We start from the raw sequence: 27,762 nt of genomic DNA, 5'->3' as shown, positions 1-27,762 counted from the left end.
ATGGTGAAGTCCTCTGGGAATCTGAAATAATTGTTGTTTATCACACCTGTGTGAGCGCAGTGCCTCTGCTAAGAAACAACACGTCAGGCCGCCATTACTGCCCATATTTGGGCACTAAATGCCGCCGCCAGTATCGGTGATTGCGACGACAATTTATGCCGCGCCGGCGTCACAGTGCGTTCTAAATGACAGGTACTGGCTTTTAATCCTAATTCTATGAAGGATGTTTAAAATTTCGGGCTCTTTAAAAAATACTTTTGGTCTCCAAAAGGGGGGTGCGCGCGCCCCCTGCGCCCCCGCCTGAATCCGCGCCAGATTATTATTATTATTATTATTATGAAGCAGCTTATATTATGTAAAAAGATGATTTATCCGCTGCCTACAGCTTTAGTATTATTGTTATAAGAAAAAGGCAGAGAAAGATTAATTTAGTAAATCCCCTCAACATTGCTAATTAGACTGCTTTGTGTATGAATAAACACAACTATGAAAACATCCAGTTTATTATTGTTTTGTACTTATGTTCTCTTTTTTTCAGATAAAAGTAAAGAAAAAAATAAATTAAGCTTGACCTAATTGCACAATGATGCAATTCAACATCCCCAGCGGTGACTCCATAACCTTTCTGTTATGACATTTAAACCGGTCTAATATCAGCTTCTCTGAGATCAAAAACATCAGATCCACAGTCTCACAGAACCACTGAAACCTTTTGTGCACAGACGAAATGTTCTGCTCCGACTAAAACTACAGCAGGTGCTGTGAATGCACCTGTTGGTTCACAACAAATCCCTGTTTCACAATACATTTAATACAGCGGCTCAAAGCCCAGCCACAGGTATGTCTGTGTTTTTAATGTCAATTTAATCCCTATCAGTGAAGCTTAGGAAGGCTGCATAACCTGTATGAGCAGAAATTATATCGCTCATGAATATTTAAAGCTATACACTATACTGCCAAAACTATTCAGTCGCCGGCCTTGCCTCACAAATGAATTTAGGTGATGTCCCATTCTTAATCCACAGGGTTCAATTGGACGTAGAGCCTGCATTCGCAGCTATAACAGCTTCAACTCTTCTGGGAAGGCAGTCTGCAAGGTTCTGCAACCCAAATGCTTTCCGTCGGTCAGAACTCTCTGCCAGCCAGTCATGGTCATCAAAATCCAAAATCCTGTCTTTATGGACCTTGCTTTGTGCTCTAGACATGTTGGAAGAGGATGTAGCCATCTCAAAATTGTTCCCACAAAATGGGAAGCATGTAGGTGTCCAAAATCTATTGGTGTGCTCAAGCATTCAGAGTTTCTTTCACTAAACTGAAGGTCTAAGCCTGGCCCCTGAAAAACAAGCCAGAGTACCCGGAGAGAACCCTGGAATGCACAGGGAGAACATGCAACCTCCAGAAAGATGGAGGTTGGTAGCACTCCTGCAAAGCACCAGTGCTGCCAACTGTGCCACTGTGCATGCTTTGTTTTCATCTATCACGTTAAATTCAAATATAATCCATTGAAGTTTGTAGTTGTAATCCAACTTTGAATGAAGAAGTTAAACGGAAAATACTTTAACAAAGGAGTGCAATTAAACCTCTCATGTCTTTTCTGGTTAGACTGGACTAATATTGTTCTGAGTGTGACATCAACAATGAGGCTCAACAGAAAAGCTTTTCCTTTGAAACAGTAAACTAGAAATACCGTAATCACTTGTTGAGTCTTGCCCGGACTTTGGTATGTACTGAAAAATGGCAGCGATAACAAACATGGAGAAGGGACCAGGCAGCTCAGTGCGAGAACATGATACCTGAGTTTAAAGCATTAAATTAAATGTTTCCTCACAGAGCTCGTTGTTTCAGTGGAAAACTTAGAAACTGAATTTACTGAGAGTTCGGTCGCACGGGGCAGCCCTGAAAAACGTGAACATTATATATGTAGGTTATCATGTAAGAAACAAAAACCTTGTTCAGAGGTGACATCGGCTTCTAGGTGTCTGGGATAAATGGATCATAGTCGGACGGATCAGAATCAGAATCAGAATTCTTCCAATTGAAGAAGGCCTGATTGCTGGGCCTTCTTCAGAACAGTGAGGGCTGTGTCAGGTCCAGAGAAAGGATGGTTCCTAGGAACAGAAAGCAGATCACAGCAGCTGCAGTGTTGTTGAGGACAGTGAGGGGAGGCCACAGTCTTTAGTGGGTTGAGCTCCACAGGGTTCAGACCGTACCAGTGGACCAGTCGATTCACTTCTCGTATATATGCAGACTGTCGTCGGTCAGACCAGTGACAGTGGTGTCATACACAAAGTTCTGGAACTTCACAGCTGAGGTGCAGTCATCTGTGTACAGGCAAGAGGAGTAAGGAGAGATCACACCTCTGAGTAGCAACAGAACACGCGATTCTTGTTGGGTAGACGGTTCTCCCCAGTCTTCCCTATCTATGCCCGTCAGATCTACTGGCAGATGGAGGCCGGTACTGTGAGCTTCTGGTGGAGGATGACTGGGTTGATGCTGTTGTAGGCCGACCATCAAATCCAAGTCCACTATTCCATTCAATTACATTTTATTTATATGCCGCCAATCCATGATGCATGTCATCTCAAGGCTCCTTATGAAGTCAGACTCCATCAGATCCTCCAGGTTGGTCAGAAAGTTTCCTCTCTAAGGAAACCCAGCAGGTTGCATCAAGTCTCTCCAAGCAGCATTCACTCCTCCTGAAAGAGCGTAGAGCCACAGTGGACAGTCGTCTGCATTGTTGATGGCTTTGCAGCAATCCCTCATACTGAGCATGCATGAAGCGACAGTGGAGAGGAAAACTCCCCTTTAACAGGGAGGAGAACCTCCAGCAGAACCAGAACCAGGCTCAACGTCACCGGTCATCTGCCTTAACACACTGATCAACATCTGTTGCCTTCAAGATCTCATCTCTTCCAGAGACATCCACGTTATGTCCATCACGACAACGGAAAACCACATTCTGCACACTTCGTCAAAGGCACGAGGAAGAAAGGAGTTCCACAAATCGACAGGTCTGCAGTCATTTCCTGTCCAGCAGTGCAGATTCTTGACAAACCAAAAAACTTTCCAATGACATAGACACCTTACACCTTAAGATATGTTTCAAGGTGTTTCCAAATAACACAGGAAACTCTTCATTGGTTGGTGTCCTCAATGAGAAACTGGGTTTAACCGGCTAGTGGAAAGAATGCAAACGTTCAATTGTAACCAAAGCTCTGTAAACCACTTTGCAAAGTGGTATACAAAAGGTGCAGATAAAATTAATCAGTTTAGGATTAGATCCATGAAAGCAAAATCCTCTTAGAAAATGCTGCACTCTGGAGAGACAGGCATACATAAGCTACACCTACTATTTCTGGACATTTAAAGCCAAAGTCTTCTCAGTCATCAATGTTTAAAAGTTGACAGCTTTAAAGTGCAAATCTTATAGAGCTTGGACTTATGCTGCATTAAATAAACAAAGACCACATCCTTAAAAGGACTTTAGGGATGAAGCTGCTGGATAAAGCAAACGTTGTTGGGTCATTGTTGAGGATTTGTTCATTCTGTGCCAAATGAACCGGCTGACTCATGTTTGCTATGACAGAAACTCTGCCTCACAAGCTTAGCCCCTCCCACCCATCACCTGACACACACCACCTGATTTAATTACGGAACAGATTTTTCTAAATCAAAGTTTACTGTGGTTTTTTTCCCCCCACAATGAACGATTAATGGAGGGTTACACTGAGGTGACCGTCGGTAGCTTAGTGTCTTCTTGCAAGGCGTGCGAATTTTCTCCGCTGACACGTGATGTTTTTCTGCGTTCCTGAGGTCACCTGATGGGGCCGGTCTCAATGCAGGGCTGTTTGGCCAAATAATGTTCACGGAAGAGTAATTCTGTCCTGATTAAAACCATCACTTCGCCTATTCTGCTGTCACGGGTCAGGGACCGCTTACCCACCTGGGCGTGGACAGAAAGTGGCCTTTAGCAGCAGTCTGGTGCGAAAAAGGATCAGGCTGTAGAGCAACATTTGCTGATCAACAAAGACAATTTTAATAGAGCCTGAATTATGTCTACCTCATATTAATATACAAGTGGAATAATAAATATATTAATGGATTTATTTTACTGACATAAAAATTCGCTGAATCTATTTTCCGACTTTTGGTTAATTACCTTCAATTTTGCATACAGCAATAAGACATTACATATTACAACCAAACTGACAAGTAAATCTCTCTTTCTCTATGGTTTTCAAATGGTGAAGAAAGTATAACTTATTGTATGCAAGCTCCCTCTAGTGGAATTCATAAGAAATGTCTTAATCTTACGGGTTTGGCTAGCAGCTAACAGCTGAGGCTAACCAGTGTCTTCCAGCAGCGAGCTTTGCCCTTTAGGATAAGGGAGGGACATTGACTTTCAAATTTTCAGCAAATATATTGTTTCTAAACCATAATAAAGATAGCAGAAAGGAATGGTAAGTGTTGCTCAGAGCTAGCGAACGAGATGAGATAGATGAGCAGACAGGGTGAAACGAAGGAACAGAGAGTCACTGTCAGTACAGGTAACCATCCCCACATTGATATATTGAACTAATAAAGATATTAAAAAAGCCATACATGCACCAGCAACCTTTGATAATGTTTTTACTCTTAATTTCTGGAGCATTAAACATCTTTTGTTTGCACATGATCTAGAAATAAAAACTAGTAACCACTGATCTGTCCCACTTTTAGACCAGATTTAAGGAACATTTTAGTCTGGTTTGTTGAGTGAGTCACTGGAGTAATTTCCAAGCATGCATTGCTGCCTATTATTAGAAGAAGCCATGCCTGCCTAGGACCTGTAGCTGTTGGTGTAATATTAAAATGACCTTCCTGGTGCTTTTCCAGAACTGGTACCAGAACTTCCTGCAGCTTTTTCAGTGTTAATCTCTGCTTCTTGGCCAGAGCTTCTTGTATTATATCATTTTTGAGCAGTTTTCACTTTTTGTGAAGTGACTGTTGTCCACTATTGCTTTGAATGAGTGATGGCTGCAGTTACTGAGGCACAGTGCATTTATGAAACGCCATGGAGTTTATGTTGTGACCTTATCCTGACTGATGTCTTTGTCAAGTGAGATCCTGATGATTCTTTATAACAAACTGGCTTTAGCTAAAAAAAAAGCAAATGTCCTTACTGGGGCTGATTGACTTTATTTCACACTATAAGTGATGGCAGGGATGAAATCATAAAGGCTAATTCCAGTCCAATGTATTTATAAAGAACATTTAAAAACAACAAATAGCTGACCATAGTGCTGTACATTCAGAGAAAAAGTAAAATTGGTCAATAAACTCATGTTAAATGACTCATGCTGCACTAAATACCAAGGGAAAAAGATAAACCTCTACAAGGGGTTTAAAAGGAAAATGTGAAGGAGTCTGCTCAACATGTAGAGGCGACCTGCTGCAAAGCTGCAAAAGTCCGATTCCCTCTGAGCTTCATCCTCATCTTTGGAACAACCAAGGGCCGCTGGTCCAGTAATACCAGAGCTTCTGCAGCACCAGGATCCAGGAAAGAGCCACCAGCACAGGAGTGAGGCGTCCTCGCCTGTGAGATCGAGTTGGAAGGTCAGCAGCTGCATTTTGCACAAACCGAAGGCGAGAGAGGGCAGCCTGTCTGGCCTTGAACATAAATTTCGCTACAGTAATTAAAGTGTTAGATAATAAATGCATCAATTATGTTTACAAAATCCTGCCTAAAAAAATGGTCTTGATTTGCCGCCGCAGGAAAAAGTTGGTCTTTGCTGTGGAGTTGACCTGTCTGTCAAACCTCAGGTCCAATTTCACCCCCAGATTGATGGCAGTGGATTTCAACTTATAAAACCAAAGATTCACATAAAAGGTGTCACAAAGGCCACTTTGGTGAAATAATATGAAAATATTAATTCGAAGCGTTCAAGGCCATCCTAGGACGTTATTTAGGACTTCCAGTTAAGGGTGAACGACGTGATGATCGTGTTTTTAAAGGAATGTAGAAGTTGACATTTAGTATAACGATGAAAAGAAATTCCATATCTCCTAAAATACTGAATTTAATCAAAAGTTTTAGTTTAAAGTTTTGAAACAGATTATAGCAGATGAGATTTCAAACAGTCAGATCTGCTGTAAGTCCGTCTTGGAGGGCAGGATCTCTTCTGCCATCAATCTGCTGGGGTACAGCATCAGAACCAGGGAATTAAAAAAAAGCTGGGACTCATCTAGAACCTCTGAAGATGATTTTACAAACAAGGATTCTTCATAAAATGAGGCAGTGAGGCTGAAGGCTGAAGCTTTGATAAGATTCTTTTAGGATGTTAATTGGGAGGAATGAAGCTTAACGAGGCTCTTCGTTTACCAAGCAGCGCTTTCCAGAGGTCAGTAAAGAGTTATTTATTTCTTAAATTGATAACTACACCACCACAGAATGTATCTTCATTCCTGTAAAACTAATTCTCAAATAAGCTGCAGAAACTTGATGCAGCTTCTACCTGCTATTTTAAACAGCTGATCTACATTCAGTTGTACTAATTATCAGTGGAATATGTTTTGAATAAAACTGTGAGTCACATTTAAGGAAAAGTAAACAAGGTATAAGACATTTCCCTTTGTTATGCCACGTTGTGCTTAGAAGACAAAAAATAAATTTAACCAAACATTTGCCACTTACCACTGACACGGCAATCCAACGTCTACACTTTATAAATTTTAAATTTCACATATAAGATAAAAATCTTTATGGCTAGTAGCTCAGACTGCTAACAGTTTATGAAGTTATCAGCAGATATCAGCACATTTCAACAGCCTGTTGCTCTGTTTCGGTCTCAGAAGACAATCAACCAAGTGGAGGAAAAACCCAAAACAAGATGTACCCGTCGTTCTGTCTCTGCTCCATCCGTCGGAGGTTTTACTACATCAGCTTTGATAAATACTTTTGTATGTTGATCATTTAAAGCAACTCTGAGTAAAGCGAGCAATATAAACAGTGTTTTTTTGTGTGTACTGTTGTACTTTGTGGACAGGTTTGGTTTAAATCAGCTGAGGTTTACTTCCAGGACATTGAATTTTAATTAAATGATGAAGAGTTTTATCGTTGATTCCTCTGCAACAATTTAGCTGAGTTCTTCCAATATTTATAGGTATCTCAGCTTTCAGGCTAAGTAAGCTTTTCTTGCAGAACTGCTGAGGAGGCGGTGAAACTTGGCAGAGGAAATCAGGAGCGCATCGGTTTGTTAAGTCCGAGCTGAAACCTCTCTCCCAGCAGACACAGGTATTCAGCCAACAGGGTCTGTCAATGCAAATTAAATGAGAAATTTACTGCTGCTATTGTGACTAAGACTGTTCCAGCGTGGACAGAATAAAACTCATCTTACAAACTCGTCTGATGGCATTTGATTTTTATTCATAAAAGAAAAGGAAACAATTCAAACACATTACAGTGGGACTATGGCTAACTTTATAAAAAAACAAACAGTAAAAACAGCTGAAGACAACAAAGTCAGTTTTATTTCAGCTGCAGAAAAACAGAAATAAATGGGCCTGGGTCTGGTTTAATAAATTGAGCTAAGTTGATCTACATATCAGCAAATAGTTTGTCATAAACTCTTAATAAGCTGAAGAAAGATACATGCTGATCATTTTGTTTTACAGGTAAAGTTTATTCAAAGGGTGGCCATAAACATGAGGAATGTGAACAATTTACTAAACAAATGGCAGCTGGGCTGAGCAGAAGGCTTAAAGTAGAAGTAGAAGTTGCTTAAAGCCAAGAGCTACTTGGCTTTAAACAACAGCATTGTTATATATTATAATGTCAGGAGTTATTACAGCAACATTTTCAGTAATTTTAGTACTACAGAAATATTAACATGTGACCATTTTAAAGCCATGCTGACATTTTTTTTTGGCTCACTATATCTAATTGTGGATTAGACATTATTCAACTTTGCTCATATTGACAAATCTTACTTTTATTGCACATTTTCTACGAGTCTGGATTCATCCCCTTACAGCAATCAATGCTTCATTGGACAGGCTGCAACTTAAAAGGAAGCTGCGGATTATTTATCTGAGTTTCACAGTTTTCAAAAAATATAAGAATTAACCCAAACTTTTGTTTTTGCTTCTACATTAAAATGCAGTTAAACTGACTTCTAACATTATTAGAGCTCTCTACGCTGACCTAAGGTGTGAGTGTGAATGCTTGTTTAACCTGTGATTCTCTGTGTGTATAGAGAATAGATAGAATATGGGTGATGGATGGAAATCACTAATTCTATTAATAAAGATTTAGATTTCCTGCATTGACAGCAGAATTCTTCCTTAAAGCCAATTTTGAAATAATAAAACAGTAAAAACAGTATAGAGCAACGATCCTCAACACCTTGTTGTTGCACTTGTTCATATCTGCTGAGCTACTGTAGAAAACTGAAGGGACATGAGTGTCTGCACGCCGAAAATAGAAACGCCACAACCACTTGATTATAGGGCGCTGTGGGTGTTTCCAAACCGGAAAACCACTGAACTGTTTTCTTTTTTTACACCATGCTGGAAGATCTGTCCTCAGAACAAAATAACCTTTCTCAAAAATCCAGGAATGTAGGTTTACATGCAAAATGTTTACCTGGGTTTCGTTTTTGTTTATGCATTATTCTAATTTTTTGTTTTCAGAATGTAATGATCCAAACACTGTTCTTTTAAACCTGTTGCTGCTCTGATCCAGATCCAAACCCAGTCCTCTGAAGACAGGGAACTGTCTTCTACAACAATCAAACACAGTGAACTTATCAAAGCACACATCCCTGCCATTATTAACCTCATAAAAGTCAGTTAAATATTTTCAGTCCTAATCTGCTGTTTAGGAAACTGGATGATGAAGCATCCCAGACTTCACTTTCACACGCGTTTAACTTAAACTCAGGCAGTTGTGCTTCACAAAAAGGAGATAAACCAGCAATAATCAGTAAATTGCAAACACGTTATGCATTTATTCAAAAGATTTATTATATTTTTTTGTTACAAACAACCAGTGCAGCCGAAAAACATTGAACTTCCCAGACACAGTGAAAAAGTAGAGGTATGCAAAAATAGCAATACTTCATTAACTTTTCTAAAATATCATTATTGCTATATGAATAGATATTTTCAATATATTGTAAAAGAAGAAAACTAAACATGACTGAGGAGCAGAAAACCCACAACTAATCTGAATACTCGATGCATCTTACAGTCATATTCAATAAATTTTAATTTTATTGAAAAATGTATTTTAGGAACTTGATTCACTAAGTAAAACACATTATATAGATTAATTACATATACAATGGTGTTTCCGTGTCATTATTACTGCAAATTATATTGATTTTCTGCTTACAGCTATGAAAACAAAAGCTTTAGGTTTAGAATATTACACCAGACCAATAAAAAACATTTCCAATACAGAAATATGGGCTTAGTGAGAAAGTATGTTTAACACCTGCTTAAAGGTTTAGTTTGAAAAGATACTTTTAATCGACAAACAAACCTCATTGGTTTGCATATTCTCAGTTATTGAATGTGACTGTATTCTTAGAAGGTAGTGTGAACATGAACGTCAGATTCCAAACATTTTGATAAAAAAAAAAACGACCCCAAACCCCGAGTTAATCAAAAACTCTACTAAATGCTGCATAAGTTAACAATGAGCTGTACAGATCAAGCGAGATGTTTGAGCAGGACGACGCTTTGCTGCACAACGACAAAGCTAATAAAAGCTGCTGATGAAGGCTTGGTGTGCGCTGATCACAGACAACAGGTGACGTTTCCTCCTCTTTTAGGCCAGCCAAGAATGAAAAGTGAAATCCAAGTGAAGGTTTCCAGTTTTTCCTGTGGCTTTGGTACAAACGGCTCATTTAGTGTCAGCTCCAGAACATCCCTAAGCATTTTCACTTCCTAATCCCCACAAGTTCTTGTTGAAAATTTACATCTAGGCAGATGGATATATTGTTACAAAGCTCAAATCAGAGTTTATCTCAAAAATTTACCCCAAGAAATTTGTTCTGGAAAAGGTAAAGCATAAAAAGATGTTCTTTAATCTTTTAAGACCCTATCATTTAGTCCAAACATATTTTAATGCTTGCAAATTAACAGTTTCTCTTCAAAAATCAGATTTTTTTTCTCCTGACAGATCTGTAAAGTAGGCTGACAATTAATCAAACATGGTTGAAGAGAAACTGATCTATTTCAAGCTTTTTTTCAAGTGTCTAAAAGCCTGTTTGGACTAAAGTTCTTGGTTCTTAAGAGACTAAAGAGGCAACAGTGCAAAAGAGGGATAAATATTTTTTATAAAATAGATTTGTTTAGAGTACTAACGGGATTCCAGGACACCAGTCAGGTAAGTAAAGCTAACAGCCACACATAGCATACCGTAGGCCGATGACATTTAATCATCCCAAACAACAGCAGGCAAAATCCACCTGGTCCAAAATATATGCTCTAGCAAAAAAAAGGGATTTTTAATCTTAAAATGAAGTTTAATTTCTCCATACACGTATGCCATGTTGCTGTGCAGCATGTGTAGCATGGAGCTGTCCCACCCCGGATCGGCTAACAGGTGTTTGGCCTTCTCACCTCTTCTTGTGTTGAATCAGGTCTGGACGATAATTCAATAACAATATATATCGCTCGATGGACGTATATCAATGATAGAAAAAAGGGTCAATAAAATGTTCAATAGAATAACAGTTTTCCTTCCTCATGCATTTTAGCCCTATAGGTCTATATTAGTCATTACATCCTCCTGACCAATCACAACGCAGACCCAGGAAGCTCCGCCTCCTTTCAAAGAGGTAAGAGAGCATGTGTTCTTTTTTCTTTTTTAAAAACTTGTAGTTTTGGTAAAAAGGTAGTTAATTAAAGGTTTCAGTTTGAATTCAGTGTTTGTGTGTTCTGTATCTAAAAATAGATTGCTAAGCATGTTTTTTTTTCTATATCGTCCAGCCCTATGTTGAATAATGCAGGCAGAACCGATCCGTACCCAGATAATCGGTCATTTCTACCGTTTTTTTGCTTTGGGATTGGAACAAGGAAGCAGCACAGAAACGCAGATGAGTCTGGCTGAGAGAACGGTGACCAACCAAATAATGAGAAGTGAAAATGGTTCATACAGCGCTCGCTCAGACTAAGATGTTAGAGTAGCTATTAGCTTGATGTCCTCATGAAAATATCTCAGGTTCTCCAGACTGAGATCTCTCAGATCGGACCCACCTGCACAGAAGTTACTTACACCCCGTAAACACGCACAAGTTCATAATATCCAAACATTTTAAGACCCACACCTGTAAGGCCAGAGGACAGTGGCAGCATCAGGCTGCTTTAATATGTCCAAACAGGAGGAATACATTAACGATTCATTTGGAGAGTTTTTCTCGATGTTAAGCTGAATGAACGCATACATAGAAGTTCTTGTGCTGCTCCCAGTAGTGAAGCTCATCGGTGAAGCTCCAGGAGCAGGCCAGGTCCTTGCTGGTTTTGACCGTGTGGACGACACAGTCGCCCGGTAACTCCTTGAACAGGAACTCGGCTACACCCACCACGCTGAGTTTCTTCTGACTCTGGATCAGCTGCTGGATGTGATTCTTATCCACGGGCTCAGGCGAGGAGCTGTACGACACCCAGACGTTGAGATTCTCGTCCGTTGTGGGGACCTGGAAGCGGCTCTTCCCGGTCGAGCAGTGGAAATCCTTCTTGTTGGCGAACAGCCCTGTGGGAGACCTGAATACGCGCACAGACCAGCCCACCCAGTCGTACTTCCTGCTCAGCTTCTCGATGATGGCGTCAGCTAGCTGCTGGCTGGTTTGGGTGGCCTGGTCTCTCACCAGCCGCCGGGAGTCCTGCTCAGCTTGCGTGGGGAAGCTGACGATGCAGTCTTCAATGACAGCATTCATTTTGGCTTGGACGGTGTTCATCTTTTCGCCCCACTCTTTGAGAAGAGCATCCTCTTCGTCGTAACCCTTTAGGGCAGCGTGCCCCAAAAGCGCTATGAGCCCGACGCAGAAGAGGTTCTTCAGCCGAGCGCAGAAGTCCTCTATCGGCCGGCGGCTTTTCTCCTCATAGTTCAGGATGATCTCCAGGATAGGCTCCGCAGAGAAGGTTTCTCCGGTCACCGCGTTGTAGAGGGTGTTCAGGTTTTTGTCTCCGCCGGTTTTGCCGAAATGTTCCAGGAAAAGCTTCTTCTTCACCTCCTTGAACTTGGGCTTGGCGTTGAGGATGTCCATGTACTTCCTGAACTGGTTGGTGATGTTTTCCTCCACTGAGAAGTACATGGCGTCCATTCCGCTCTTCTTGATCTGGTCGTTGATCCGCTGGATCTCCTCAGAGACCACCTCCAGACGATCTCGGACCTTCTGGAACTGCTCCTTCATGAAGGCGGCCTCTTTGCTCTCCACGTTGTCCAGAGCTAGCTTGACAAGCGGAGCCGCGATGGAGAACACGGGGAAGAGGTCCCCGGCGATGCTGGCCACCACTTCGGCTCCCTGCTCGAACACCTCCATCACCGTCTCCACCATGTCCTTCTTCTCCGACACGAGCCTCTGTAACTGGTTTTCCATCGTCGCCAGGCGCGTCTCTCAAACTGTTCCTGTGAACAGACAAAAGTGATAAACAGTTATTGGAGCAGTCAATAAAGCAAGCCCTTATCAGACGAGAGACATACAGACAGCGTGAAAAGATTAGCTGTGAGAAATCGTTGTTCTTGGTTCGGTAGATATACTTACAGCTCTGTAAAGGTCCTGCTGGACGGCGGCCTTCTCTCCTTGGTCTTCTAAGAAAACTGCAAAAGCTGATAAGAGGAGAGAGAAACAGCCAAAGTGAGCTTCAGTTTAAGCTGCTGGTCACACCCAGTGAGGACTGAGTCGACGGCACCAAGGGAATTCAGGAGTGACGCAACAGCTTTATGGGCTGAACCAGTTTTATGTCATGCTAATGGTCACCACAGGTAAACATGGAGGATTACCACATTCAGGATGGGGGGGGGGGGTTGCATGTTTTTAAACAGGAATCCAATACTTTCTCTGCAGAATGCAGAGATAAAGTCAGTAAAAAAAAATAATAATCTGTTGGCGGCTTTCTGGAGCTCTTTACAGGAAAACATTCAGGATGGAATCAGCTGATCTACTCCTGAAGAAAAATACCATTCTGCCTTTAGTTGTTCTCCATCAGGCAACAACCTTCTGCTGGTGATTATCTGTGGATGGTGCATTCCCAGCATCAGAGGGATCCAAGCAAAAATCTCATTTCTGGAGCGGTTTTACCTCCAACCTCATAAACTAAGTCTTTCCCAAACAATGGCTTAACAACAACTCTTATTCACTGGTGATTTTTTTTATTCCTTAAAAAAATTCTCATAAAATAAGGGATGTTTGTCCCCAATACTGTTTCAAGCCATGTAGGAATAGTTATTTTTGCCTAAACTGAGCCTTAAACACAATAATACAGACATTATACCTTTTAACTTGTAGATGGGAATGTATGAGGTTTGAACAAAAAAAATAAGCATTCAAAATTATTAGGAAAACTTTGTTTCTCTGTAGTTCTGCCTATCTTTAAAGATTAAACAGCTTTTTTTCTCTGCTCAGTAAACATAAAGCTGCAAGCTACTTATTAATTTACAAAATCAACAAAATCAACAATGAGGCACTTGGTTAGACAAGCTTGGAGGTCAGTAGATTCATCTCCCAGTCAGCTCAGCAGGGTTCTTTATTGTAAACTAAAATAGGTTTTGTGTTTAGTTTATTATGTTTTAAACCTTGAGACCTTACAGGGAGGTGGAGAGGAAATCCTTTGGATGATAATTTGGTATCTGAAGGCAAAACAAACATTAACTTCCAGTAATTCCCAGAGAATTAAAATCATTTCTAAGCTGGGACCGTACTTATCATGCAATTCAGGTATGACGCACGTAAAATAAATTCAGCTCAGCTGTAACATAAAAGATTTGCGATGCTCGGCTCTGAAAGCTGTAATGGTTACCATAAGTTTACTCTGAACGTTCTCAGTCCTACAGTGAGACTTCTAGATTTTAATTTCAGTATAGATAAAAAGCAGCAGTGCTGAGCAGCTTTATTCACGATGGTGCTTTGCTTCTTTTCTCACTTTATTCCAGTTTAACAGAAGTCAAGCGGAGCTGGAAAATCCAGGAAAATAGTTCTCCCAGATGCCAGGATCAGATAAAAAAAAAGGCCGACTTGGAGAGCCGCTCTGACTAAATCCGTGAACATGTTCCGACATGTCCTTTTGGAAACTGTAAACTTCTGGGGAAATCAAATTACGGCACAGAATTACTTTACAGCGCGGAAACTCCTCCAGCTCGTTATGTAGGTCACATCTTCAGTCAGGAGCAGGACTGGGGACCAAGCATTACCTCGGTTTGCTGCCGTATTTATTCCCCCTCTGGTCGATATGTGAGCAGCGGGCGTGGAGAGTGATTAAGTACGAGAGGTTAAACTTGCTGGACGAGCCGGTGCATTTTCCAGAGAAACTCAGCAAGTAACCACGACAACAAGACAATGGAAAATAATCTGTCAGCTCGTCTGTCTCTCCCTCCCTCTGCTGATGTGGGTTCTCTCCAGAGGGCTTTATCTGGCTGGACTGCAGGAGGCTGCGGGGAGCAGATAGCAGCCATTCCTCAGCCTGATCCATCAAACGCCTCCGCCGCCGTCAGACACCAGCGAGGAGGATCTGCTCTCCGTTTCCCACTCAGGACCCCAGTGTCTAAACAAAGATGCTGGAAGTTTTTTGTTTTGTTTTGCATAAATCCTATTATCATCATAACAAGTTTCTTGCTGTTAGTAAAGTCAAAGAGGAGCACAAAATACTGCTGAGTCATGTTTCCAGACGCCATTGATAGGCTGAAGTAATTAGACAGCTTAGCTTTGAGCTTGATGCTGCTTCCATATAAAAGCTTCTCATTCATTGTTGCTTTTTGCAGCAATCCCTCTTATTGAGCATGCATGTAGCGACAGTGGAGAGGAAAACTCCCCTTTAACAGGAAGAAACCGCCAGCTGAACCAGAACCGGGCTCCGTGTGAACTAGCCTGGCCAGCCAGACTCAGTTTAGCGTTGCTATACAGGGAACTGAGTCTGGAGCGGCTCCGATTGGGCCCTCTTTCCTGATACCGACCAATCACAGGCGTGGGCGGGCTTTATATGTTGAGTGACATACGCACAGACTTCTTCTTTCCTTTGGCCAAAGCCAGACCCAAGTCCGCTAATCTTTCAAAGGAAGTTTGTGGTTTATGCTGGTGAAGATTCTCAGTCATCCAGGTCATGGTCATTCCAAAAAAAGTAAAAAACAAAACAACTGGACTTGATTTCCGAAGTTGAAGACGTTTCGCTTCCTCTCCAGGAAGCTTTCTCAACTCAAAAAGTCTGGAGTAATGTGCAGTATCAAGCTTTATACTACTGCCCAACAAAGGCCTTGTAATGGCTTAGATGACATGCAAATTCAACAGAAACAGGTCCCCCTCTTAGTAATAGGAAGTCATTAAAGTCATTAAGGCAGCAGATTGACCCAAAACTGGTCCACTCCTCTGTAATATTGAATTGCACTGCTGACTGTTTATTTACAATTGTTTACATATACATTTGCAATACCGTACTTTAACTGTAATATACAATTACCTTCCACTGCACTTTAATTTAAACAGCTTCTGTCCAAACTTTATTTATACATTTTATAATAATAGCTGCCTGTATATCATGCTCATAATTCTAAATTTAGTTAAATTTAACTATAAATTTAGTTCACAATACTAGTTATCTATATATTAATCTCATAGGACAAATTTATCAGTAAAATTCTGTTTATAATAGTATCCTTCTCTATATTTATTCAGTAAAAATCCATGTCCTGTACTTATGAAACCATTGATTATCCTGCACTTGCTGCTATTGCACTTCTGGTTAGACCTAAACTGCATTTCGTTTCGTAGATTAACCTCAGTCGCATCGAAGAGAAGAAAGAGTTAGTCTGACCGGTCAGGCTCAGTGTGAACGACCAGAGCAGATACAGAAAAACACAGAAGCACACATTGATCCAGGAGTACTCAAAACGGTGGTGGCATAATTTAGTAAATATCAAAAGGATTATTTTTTTCCTCAAACGTGTACTCAAAAATATTCAAACATTAGCTACGTTTACATGGACAAAAGTAATCGGAATAAACGGCAGATCGGAATAAAAATGCATAACGTAAACAAGCCAATCGGAATATTGTGATTGTATTAAGTTCAATCGGAATGAAATTGAAAACCGGAAGAGAGGGGTGGTTTATGCCGATTGATAATCCGATTAACGTGTAAACACTTGTTAGGATCAAGTTAGAAGTTAGAAGCTGGTGCAAGTCCATCCTGGGCACTTGGAAGACAAACAAACTCGTATAAAACTGCTTTGTTTGCTATTTTTTGCTGTCCAGGAAACACAGAAGTTCTTCTTCTGTGTTTTTTTTTTAGGGGAATGTGATAACTGTGCATGTCAGAGTGATTCTATTCTGAATAAAGCCAGGTGTGTGTATAAACACACATTATGATCAGATTAACTGATTGTGCGCCCATATAAACGGGTCAATCCGATTAGTTTTTGTCTTGTAATCCGAATACATTTCAATCCGATTGTGAAGTCTTGTGCATGTAAACCTAGCCATTCATTTTAAAATACCATCTTTTAAAAGTTCTCCACCGAGCGTTAACGATCAGAACACAAACAAGGTGATTAACAGAACATTCATGTAAAAATAGGCAGAAAATTCCCCCCAGAAGGTAAAGCTTTTCCAGTAACTGTATCTGATTTGATTTGAATGTGTGAAAAGTCTCTCTCCCTTCTCCTCCGCCTCTCGTGGGTTATGTCGTTACACGAAGCACTTCCACACAGACAATCCAACACAGGAGAGCTTTAAATAAATCACATTTTCAGTAACAGGAGCAGCGGATGCTCACTGAACAGAGCTGGCAATCTCAGCTCATCGCCTTTAACTTTCCTGCTTTTCCTACGATTCAGTCAGACTGAAGACTTCCTGACTCATGTTCCCATTTTATCCTGATTTATGTTGGATCACAGAAAAAAGATGTGAGCTACAGGAGAAAATATTTTTAATTCTGTATTGCTGTTTGTAGCTACTATAAATTAAATATTTTGTGCAAACGGTTGGGAATTGCTGTGATGACAACTTAAGGAAGCCTTGAACGTAACACTCCTCAGACTTTAATTGATTACTTTACACAAAAAATGTCTCTTACAAGAACCTAAAAATCAATACATTTCTAAATTGAGTGAATGTCTCTATAGACGTTTAATGAGAAAGCAGATTTTTTGTGTGCAGGGTTGCAGTGTGACTGATTATTATCGTTTCCCAGGCATTTACTACTCCTATAGTTGTCCTGTAAAAACGCTGATCACTATAAAACATCCTGGAGGACATCTCACATCCTACAGTGAGATAAAAGGGGAGTGAAGAGAAGAAGAAGAGGCCAGCAGGCCGGCAGTCATTCCTATTTGACTCAGGACTGTTTAACATAACGGTTCAGATGCTGAGACGTCTCGTTAGCTTAAACGCAGCTATTATTGATCGTTGCCTCCTATTTATTGTTCTCTATCTCAGTGACACAGGGAGAGACACTGCGGATGTACAGAAGTGTCCTGAGTGGCTGCAGCTTTAAAGGCCCCCAGAGCAACAGATTAACAATCATTTACACAGAAAAGTGAGCCCAGAAACAAAATGCTGCTCACCAAATAATGCAGCTGCACTCACACTCATGTCTTTTTCTGCAGCGAGAGCAGTGGTTTTATTCTCACACTTAGCTCACAAAAACAAAGGCTGCAGACATGGACTAGGACTCTAAAGAGTCCAGACTTAGACTTTCTTTATTGTCATTTTGTATGCACAGAGTGCATACAGAACGAAATGTAGTTTTCATACAGCTCAGAAAAATTGCAGTAACTCTACAGGACACCTTGCAGTGAATTACAGTACAGGATAAAAATGCAGTAATAAATTGCAGTAAGTTACAGGATAAGTTTCAATTGACTTCCGGATAAAGTGCAGCAGTGAACAGTAGGCAGTTGAAATGTAAACAATTATGCAGTAAGTTTCCGGACATGTAGTCTGGGTCTCATTAAATTTATCTAATGTAACGAGGAGTTAAAGCAAGCTGGTTTGTCAGCTACAGACTACAGCAGGGAATGCACCCTTTAACCTTAATCCTCATGTTTTCCTGTGAAAGGGAGCGCTCGATTTATTCACCAGAGCCATTCCCAAACCGTGGGCTGCTAATTACTTAAAACAGCCTGGTTATGGTCAGCTGGAGCCTCATAATAATGACCAGCCAGATGTTTCTCCAAATAAACTCTGTATTAAAATGATTTTGGGTCATTTCAGAACAAAATAAACAAAAATGACTCCCAACGTCTCATTTTCTCACTGTTAAGCCAACTGGATCATTACAAAACACCTCATACATATCTGTTCTGTTCATTCAGAAATTCAACCCCCCTTATTTACTCTTTATAACGCCCCTACATCAGTATGTTGTAATAGATAGATAGATAGATAGATAGATAGATAGATAGATAGATAGATAGATAGATAGATAGATAGATAGATAGATGTTTCCTTTAATGCATATTTTAAATTGGCAAATAACTTTCTAAAGCAGCTCATAACAGTTTTATGAAACTACATTAAATGTAAAAAAAAATTATAATAGTAAACAATGGCTGCTAAATATTTATGCAATAATATTAGCTTCTGAACAAACAGCAGACAGGATGGTTTCCTAACCTAAGCCAATGCAGAGTTGGAGGCGGGCTACGTCATCTAGACTTTGATTTCAAGAAAGTCTAGATGCTCTAAAATAAAATATAGAGAAAAAGGGATGAATCGTGGCTTTTATGCCTGAACAGAAACTATGAGCATAAAGAGCTGCGCAGAGCTGAGGTTTAGCTCTGCCTGTGCCAGTTTACGCAGACATCCCAGCCTGACCGCTGAGGCGGAAATCCCTGCGCCCTCTGTTAATGCGCCCTCTTAATGTAAAACGTATCGATCAGTCCGCAGAACAAGCCCTCTAATTGGATCATTTTACAGCAGAGAAACAAACAAACGGCGCACGAAGCACCACAGATCTGCTCCGAGTTTCTGCGCAGCGCAGCAGCGACCCAAAAGTATCCAGCAGACACTTCCTGGAAACACTGAGCTGCCAGCACAGAAGACAGAAGAAGAAAAAAACGCCCCGAAAAACTTTAAAAATCTTACATTAAAGCTGAGAGACATTCAGCAGATTCTTCCCATCACCCATCTGACGTCAACAAATCAAACTATTATTGTGAAATATGCGCTTCAAGCGAGGCCAAAGGCGCAAAAATGGGGGAAACGGGCTCGATTATGTAACAACAGACCGGAATGAAGTAAAAAAAAAAAAAAAAAAAACACAAAACAAAACAGAAGAATCGATTATTTCTTCACTCTCTAACCCGATCAACTGTTCTTAGCTTTTCTTGTTTTTATTTAAAGTGTTGACTATGTCAGATCTGGACCAGAAACGGACTCACCTTGTAAAGTTTGCGGAAGAAATCTAAAGTTTGTCTTCCTATTGGTCATGTGGCTCTGTACGGGGAAGAGGCACACCCAGCCGCAGCGAAAACCTGGGTGGTGAAAAAAAAGGGTGTTGCTCCTCTTGTTCAGGCTACAGATCAGCCTCAACTCAACCGACAAAACTTAAGAGTGTAAAAAAAAATCATTAATAGAGAAGATAACTACTTAAAGGCATGTTTTTATGAGTGCAGGAGGATTTAAACCCTATAAGAGCAACAATAAATGACGGAATAATGATGACCAGGTGACAATAACCTTCTTATTCTGTTCTTTATTACAAATCAAAGTTAATTATACATATAGAAATGATTGTACTTGGTTTTATACAGCTTGGTCACAATATTGCACCATATATATATAAGTAAACGCTAAAAAGATTTATTTGTGTTTTATTACATACTCTGCACTTTAAACTATTCTTAGATAAAATAAAACATCTCACATACAGCCTAATCACTCACCTGTCCTGGCGCTTTTAACCAGAGGACAGGTGGAGTTTATCTGATATTCTGCAAAAAGGGAAGTTCTGTATTATTCCAAAATTCATTCTGAATATAAACTTAAGGTGGATTTTAATTCCACAGAAACACTGGGGGCGATAAGGGCAAACTGGCTGGACCTGAACATCAGAACATCGCTTCTGAACGCACGAGGAAGACAATAAGTCGTGGTTTCAGACTCGTTGAGGTTGCTGCTCCCATCTGCATAATGACAGAGTAAACAACAGCAGGGAGTACCTCTAACCGATGTTTCTGACTTCAGTTTGCATTTAGAAGCTGCTGCAGATTTGATTCTGGGATGTTTAGCAGAGCTGCAGCACAAGACAACCTATAATGACATATCGATTTATTGTAAAATCATTAAAAAAATATGAATCAGAACAATGTTTTTATTGTTTTTTTTGTCTAAAGGGACATATTAAGAGAGTTTATAACTCTCTTAATTCAACACGTTCCAAAGCAGATTTCTGAAATTATAGCACAAAATAAATCATTGTGGGTTACAGTCTTTAACGATGGCTTTCTCATTTAAAACATCCGCCAACAGATAGAGGAGCAATCACGAAAGTAATGCTGAGAAAAAATAAAATGAATAAATGATTTATTTAACTTTGATTCCAACACTCCATTACTGAGGGAGATATTCTGAAATGCGTCTTGCTTGAAAGGTCAGTTCTTTGTTCAAATAGCAGTAAACATCACCGATCCTCCAAAGAAAATCTGAAACAAGTCATTACTAAACATAACCTGCTATTAGGTTTTTGACTTTCAGAGTTTTTGACCTGGCCTTTCTTGGACTAGTTGTCATCTTCAGCATCAACACGTCAACATCGTTCCCTGATAGTTTAAACATTTAATTGGCTGTTATGCTAACAATGTTGTATCAGATGGTATATATCCTGACATTGATCTAATTATCCCTTAAGCATCAATGAACACCACAAATCAGCCATGCAGATTGGTTGTTGACATTGTCCCAGGGGTAGAGGCGGTTTAAATGAAAGGCAGAATCTCTGGCAGATGTCCAGCTGGTATTTTTGACTCTCCTGTTTAATATTGACTCAAATGATACAATTTACGAAATTTGCATTTACATGTACGGCTCTGAAATCTTTATAAAACCCATAATTTGAACTGGAAGACACATTGATAAGAACAGGGAGTTCTGCAAGACCAGGAATCACAAAGCAGTGCCCAAAGCAGATTATACACCAAAAGATATAGCTCCACATTTATTAGAGACGTCCTAAAGTCGCTTCTTAATCTAGGTGATCATGAATACATCCGTCTTTTCTTGGAGCCTACTCAGGATGGATGCACACGTAGGCTTTCTGGTGTTGTCCATAGTAATAGCAGTCCTCCATGAAGTTGTTGGTCTCCATCACTGCCTTGTAATGGCTCACGGCGTGGACCAGGCAGTTGGGGAAGCACTTCTGCAAAGACAAAGCCACCGCCATCATGTTCCCCTTCAGCTTCTGCTTCTCGATCTGCTCCACCACCTGACTCTTGTTGATGGGCTTCGGGTCGACGCAGAACGAGAAAACCACTTTGATCTTGTTCTTGGTCAGAATGTCAAACCAGTTGGCTCCGCCGCTGCCGTGGAACTTCTTTCCTGCCATCCAGTTGAAGAAGAAAATGCGCTCTCTGTTTCTGAAGGCCCTGATGGACCATCTCACCCAGTCGTATTTTCGACTGAGCGAGTCCAAAAGTTTGTTGACGAACTCAGAATTGACGGTGCCGGTGTCCGCCTGGAGGAGTAGCTCCATGTCCGTCTTGGCTTGTTCGGCAAAGTTCTTGGTGCATTCGTCCACGGCGTCTTTCATGCACTTCTCCACATCCTCCATCCGATCTTTCCACATCTTTACGATCTCCTCCCCGCTGGACCCTTCCTTGAGGGCGGCGTGGGCCACGATGACGATGAGCCCCTTCACAAAAAGCCTCTTCAGCAAAGCGCAGAAATTCTCCACCGCCCTTCGGTCTCTCTTGGTGGTGGCGAGCACCGTGTCCATAATGGGGTCTCCGGAGATGTTGTCCCCCTTGACGGAGTTGTAGAGGGAGAACATGTTCAAGTCGGCATTCGTGTTCTCGTAGTGGCTGAGGAACTTCTTCTTCTTGGTCTGCCTGTACTCAGGCTTGGCGTTGACAAAGTCCTGGAACTTGTCGTACTGACTGAGAATGTTGGCCTCCAGGTCAAAGTTCTGCTTGTTCATTGTGGACTTCATCATCTCCAGGGCGATCGTGTTGATCTCCTCCGTGATTCCCTCGAGTCTTGCATTGACCTGTTCGAACTGTTGCGTCAGGTATTGGGCTTCCTTGCTGTCCGGGTCTTTGAGTAGCTCAGCTGAGGCCATGAAAACCGCCTCCAGGATGGGGTGAAGCTGGCCCACGGTGTAGGCCAGCACCTCAGAGGCCTGCCCCATGATCTCCACGCCTTTCTCGACCTTGTCCCTGTTCTGAACGAGCCAGTCCGCCACACTATTCATCTTTACGTTTGTCACAGTAACTAAATCTAAGCAGAAATCCAGAGAGTTTGTTGGTGCCTGAAAGGAGAAAGAACACGGAAAAAACCTTCGTAAAGTTCATGACAGTGTGATTTATTCAAATTTTAGAATGAAATACCCCTCTGGATTCTGGTTTTCCTGCTCTAAGGGATAAAGTCAAAGTAAACCGCTGACTCTAAGCCAGTTTTTTTTCCTAGAGGACATTTCCCTGACAAACAAACCCTACAATAAACGAAACGGTCGGTCTTGTCAGCACACGTTGGCATCCAGTTTCATGCCGCGCCCTCACAGCCTCGGCTAATGACAGGGACCTCTTTTAAGGCCTTGATGGCATGGACAAATATCACAACATGAAAAAAAAAAGCTCACAAAGGTACACAAACAAGTCACTTCTGCGTGGAAACAGAGCAAATATCAAACACGGTATGTGTACAGATGAATTATAATGGGAGTTATTGCACAACGCAGCAGCGCTGGCCCTTTGGGGACGTCGCTTCGCCGCTCCAAGAGCCAAGAACCAAAGCAAACACAGATGTTCACAACATGGGGAAAAGCAGGCTTTATATCAGTAATGATCATTTGTGTTTCAATTTAAAATACTCAGGAGAGATGAGCTCAATCATTTCATGTTCACTGGAGCTCAGAAAGAGGCACACCCAACTGTGGGAGAAGAGAATCTCCTCCGCTGCACTTGTTCATTGCTGTAACCACCCTTTCCTCCTCAGTACAAATTCAACTTAATTATAACCAAATTAACTAAATTAACTCTCATTTGCCTTCTTAGTCCTAACAATGTGAGAAAAAAAAGATGCAGGTTTGTGAGAGTAGCAATAGGCTCACCAATTATTGTTGTAGTGATGAGATCATTGGTGTCATTTTAAGGTCTTTTCCCGACAATGTGCTAATTAGATCGACGTTATTCGCTCACATGCTGCTGCTCCTTCTACAAATATCCACATGTGAACCGGCTGATGAGGATAAAAACAATAAAAGTGCAACTTTTGAAATTTAAAATGACGCAACTGATTCAAATTCCATTCCAAGAAGGCAGGAAAAGATGCTTAATGGGGAGTTATAAGGTTTAATGTTGGGAAACGGTGTTAGACCAAACCTTATCTTAGTAAAAGGAAAAAAGGCGAGTCCCACTGAGCACTTGATCAAATGCTGGTCAGGGTTATATGCCTGGCTACAGAGCTTCAAGAGCTTCAACAGAAACCACAGAAATCTCTCAGAGAACCACTGGGCAGTAGAAATAATTATTATAAACACATTTTTTCCTTAATAATTGAAATTAGCACAAAAAACAACATTTTTTACATACTTTTTGACAAACTGCACTTCTTTCTTTCTTTCTTTCTTTCTTTCTTTCTTTCTTTCTTTCTTTCTTTCTTTCTTTCTTTCTTTCTTTTCTCCTTTGTAAAGTAGTGCAAATTAAATGATTAAAAACTCACCTTTTGTCTTTTTTCAGTGGGCTTGAGTCCAGTTATCCAGGAGTCCAGCTGCGCCTGTGAGCACCAGCTTCCTTGGGATTTATTTATACTCTCTCTCTCTCTCTCTCTCTCTCTCTCTCTCTCTCTCTCTCTCTCTCTCTCTCTCTCTCTCTCTCTCTTTCCCTCACCCTTTCTCTGTGCCTGTCTCTCGTCACTCCTCCTTTTGAAATTCCTCCTCCATCCCGTTCCAGCATTCCACCAGAACCCACTCCAGAGAGACTCCAGGGGCCGGGACTGACACAGATAACATCCCGTAAACACTCCCCCATGCAGGGACACCGTGCACCATGGGAAAATTAGGAAAAAGAGCTCTGGTGTGATGGACAAAGAGAGAGAGAGGGAGCAAGAGAGAGAGAGAGAGTATAAAAGGGGAGCAGTCACAGCAAAGCTCAGAAAAGTGGCCCATCAGGACAAAAAGCTTCTTGTTGTGGCTCAAACATGTTGCCATGGACACTCTGCTGGCTTCTCCGGGATCTGTGGAGCTGTGCCTGCTTTAAAACAGACCTGTCTGAACAGTTTTTGTTTTATTTTTATCATGGGATCAACTAAAGATGCTCGCCATCCATACAAGCTAAAAATTTCACCTACATTTTTTGTTTCTTAGTCAGGTTTTCTGCCCTCAGATTCAGATGTTGGCGAGTCGGCTAGAAATCAGTTAAACTGGCTAATTTCAAGTCTTCCTCAACAATTAAAATTTGGGAATTTGCTAAAGTTTTAGAGCTTAAAAACAAAGTATCTGCAAACAAAGAAAGACGTTTAATCCTGTAAAGAATCAATCTGTGGCTGCCAAATATTTTTAATTAAAAAAAACTTTTAAGTTAGATTGCATCTAAAAAAACAAAATAGCTACGGTGGAGCTGCGAACACTCACAGTCCCTGCCCATCTGTGGTAATGTCCCGGAAAGTGTGAGGAGATTCTGGCCTAATTTCCCCCTGAATCTGCTCAGTTGTGACGGATTTAAGCGTTGCAGAGCGCTGGAGTCACAGCAGAGATTGGTGAAAGACGGCCTCTGTCTCTGAGAATCCACCATGACAGCCGGAGCTCACCCTCAACCCTCTGTGCTTTATAGTCAGCCACGGCCTTTAACGGCTCGTAGACGGGAAGCGAAGGAAATGCTGTCCGTGGCGAATTGAAGCTGGTCAGCAGATCTCGTTCCTGCGTCGCCTTGCTGTCAGATCTCCATCGGAAAGCAGAGGGCAGCTTTCGCAGGGACTCAACAGTATGCGGCGTGATGCGGCAGCAGAGGCCCGAGCCTGACGTCAGCCGGAAGACCTCGCTGGTTTTCTGACGGGTGTTCTGCTCTGAGCTTGTTTTCTCTGAGAGAAAAGGAAAGAAAACACGAAATGCGTTGACATTTGGAGCTTTGATCAAACAATACAGCCCATTAAACGCGGCGTGTTTCCAACATCAGTGGAAAACACGAGTTTGATGGAAAGTCTGGGGCCTTTGTTGTCTGTGGTTTCAGGACCATCAGGTGGAAACGTGGCGGAAATACTCGAGATAATGGCAACCAGCTGAGGGGAGGGGGGGGGGGGGGGGGGGGCGGAGCGCGCCGCTGGCTTCAGACATGAAACCGATCAGAAGAGAATAATGGTAAACATGCATCTAAACTAATTAGAATATTATCAAAAAGTTATGTTAGGTCAGGTCAAAAACTGTTTATTTACAAAAATCTATCATAGAAAGATAAGTTTCTCAGCTCTTAATGTCAGATTATAAATATATATCATGAGAACCTGACAGCGGTCCAGCTTATTCACTGAAAACCTCAACATGGGCTACAAACTGTCCCAGTCCTCGTGTTCGGCCACTCCGGGACCAGAAACAATGTCAGAACCATCTGACCTGGGCTGAGGAGAGAAGGGGGGGGGGGGGGGGGCGGGCTTTCACTCAACGCTCCACTGTCCTCTGCTCAGGTTAAAGTACTTTTTCCTTTCATTTGGGAATCAGGGTCCAGAGTCTGGAGCAGAGCCCCTCACATCGTTAAGGGGTTTGATTATCATGTTACTGGGTCCCTAAGTAACTACTTAGTTTGCTTATGCCTTGGGCCGGCTCTGGTCTGCAGGTTTTTTCAGAGCAGCCATCTACCTGGACATGTTGGAGCATTTCCTGCTTGTCTCTGCGGACCAGTACCTGCTTTAGTCCCTCTTTTATCACCGGGTCTGACTGGCCAGCCAACTAATCCAACCTAAAAACCTCACTGAGAATCTGTGGGCTTTTCTCAGGAGGAAGAGGAGAGACACCAGAACCAAGAATGCAGAGGAGCTGAGTGCCGCTAATAAAGCAAACTGGGCGTCCAGGACCCCTCAGCAGAACCTCCAGCGGATCTCCACGCTACACTGAGGCTGTAATTCATGCAAGAAAAGCATTAAATATAAATACGATACAGCAGGGATCACCAACCTTTTAGAAGCTGAGAGCTACTACATCGGTACTGTGTCATACGAAGGGCTACCTGTACTGATCTTTGAAGAGCTCACCTTAACTTTAAATAATATAAATAGGTTTTTAATGCTTTTATCATTTTAAATATATGTAAATGGTAAATGGTAAATGGCTTGTACTTGTATAGCGCTTTAACTAGTCTTGACGACCTCCAAAGCGCGTAAGTACAAGCATGATTAAAAAGGAAGAGCAACTAAATATTTTTTTTTATGCGGCTCACTGGAGGGTTTTGCTAGATTTTGAACAGGCTTTAGGGCCCCACATGTTGTCCATGGGGCCCCATGTTGGTGACCCCTGCTATACAGCTTCTAAATTATTTTCAGTAGGGCAACATTTCTGTATTAATCCCTCATCCTTCTTTTATTAATCTGATAAAATATTCTAATGTCAGACAAGCTGAGCTTTAGTTTTTCAAAAGCTGTAAGCCAGAATCTTCATAATGGACATAAATAAAGGTTTGGAATGAATCACTCTGTATGTGTAATGAATCTTTATGATGCTTGTGTCTCAACTCAATCAATGTTTTAATTACATCCTTATTTACTGAGACACAGCTGGACTACTTTCTCTTGTTTTCTACCTTCTGAAAATGAAAGAACTTCTCTTTATTCTGCTTTATCGTTCACACGAGCCACAAAAGGAAATTAGAAAACATGAATGCTTAGAAGGTCAATGCAGTTTAACGTAAAGGTCGCAGCTCTGAACTGGTGATAACTCTGACGACAGAATCCAGCCCCTGTTTGTTTCTGGAAGCTGCGATGATGAACGACTTCCTTCTGCAAGGAAGCTATTGGCCCGGTTTTATCAGCTTGACCTTCGTCGTTGGTTTTTGTGTCATCACCACAAGATTTCACCTTCTGAGGACAAGAAAAAACCCCTCGCTGGATCAATGCACGACAGAAGATGCAACCTAATCAATTATAAGGCTTATTAAATCCCCTTTGCTTGCATGGGATTAAACAAACAACAAAAAAAGATGCAAACAGGGCGGAAGTTTAACACAGGCTCAGGAAATGTTCTTAAAGTGCTAAACCATGCGGCATCTTCAACATTTCTGATTAAAACCTCCCAATGAAACTGCTGTCAGCCCATTAAAAAGAAAATCAGAACGATTAGATTAATTTCACAGAATCCCCCCCCCCCCCCCCATCCACGTTGCAGCGTTGCGTAATCAAAGCATTGCTCCATGTTAGAAAGTTCTCC

At 41.3% G+C, this 27,762-nt stretch overlaps 1 protein-coding gene across 5 annotated transcripts; it reads right to left on the bottom strand.

Moving 5' to 3' along the window:
* Positions 1–10,991: 10,991 nt before the first annotated feature.
* On the bottom strand, positions 10,992–24,527 carry LOC105939775 (protein rapunzel). Of its 5 annotated transcripts, XM_021308406.2 has the most exons (5): positions 24,075–24,527; positions 20,084–20,131; positions 19,580–19,672; positions 12,753–12,817; positions 10,992–12,616 (listed from the first exon to the last, which is right to left on the bottom strand). In XM_021308406.2, exon 5 carries the CDS (start codon positions 12,585–12,587, stop codon positions 11,412–11,414), a length of 1,176 nt encoding a protein of 391 aa, XP_021164081.2. In that variant the 5' UTR covers positions 12,588–12,616; positions 12,753–12,817; positions 19,580–19,672; positions 20,084–20,131; positions 24,075–24,527; the 3' UTR covers positions 10,992–11,411. The 5 variants fall into 5 exon arrangements, with proteins under 5 accessions (XP_021164081.2, XP_012737527.2, XP_035991366.1 ...); XM_012882073.3 differs by lacking the exon at positions 20,084–20,131 and having other exon boundaries at positions 24,242–24,527; XM_036135473.1 differs by lacking the exon at positions 24,075–24,527 and having other exon boundaries at positions 20,084–21,421.
* Between the last annotated feature and the right edge of the window lie 3,235 nt (positions 24,528–27,762).

Source organism: Fundulus heteroclitus, chromosome 3 (assembly GCF_011125445.2).
Source record: "Fundulus heteroclitus isolate FHET01 chromosome 3, MU-UCD_Fhet_4.1, whole genome shotgun sequence".
In the NCBI taxonomy this organism is placed as follows: Eukaryota; Metazoa; Chordata; class Actinopteri; order Cyprinodontiformes; family Fundulidae; genus Fundulus; species Fundulus heteroclitus.
The sequence above is the reverse complement of the archived record's forward strand: the minus strand, read 5'-3'. Positions and strand labels throughout refer to the sequence as shown.

What these genes read in the sequence shown, in the direction of transcription:
- LOC105939775 (XM_012882072.3), bottom strand. Translation starts at nt 22,605, where the DNA reads ATGAATAGTGTGGCGGACTGGCTCGTTCAGAACAGGGACAAGGTCGAG.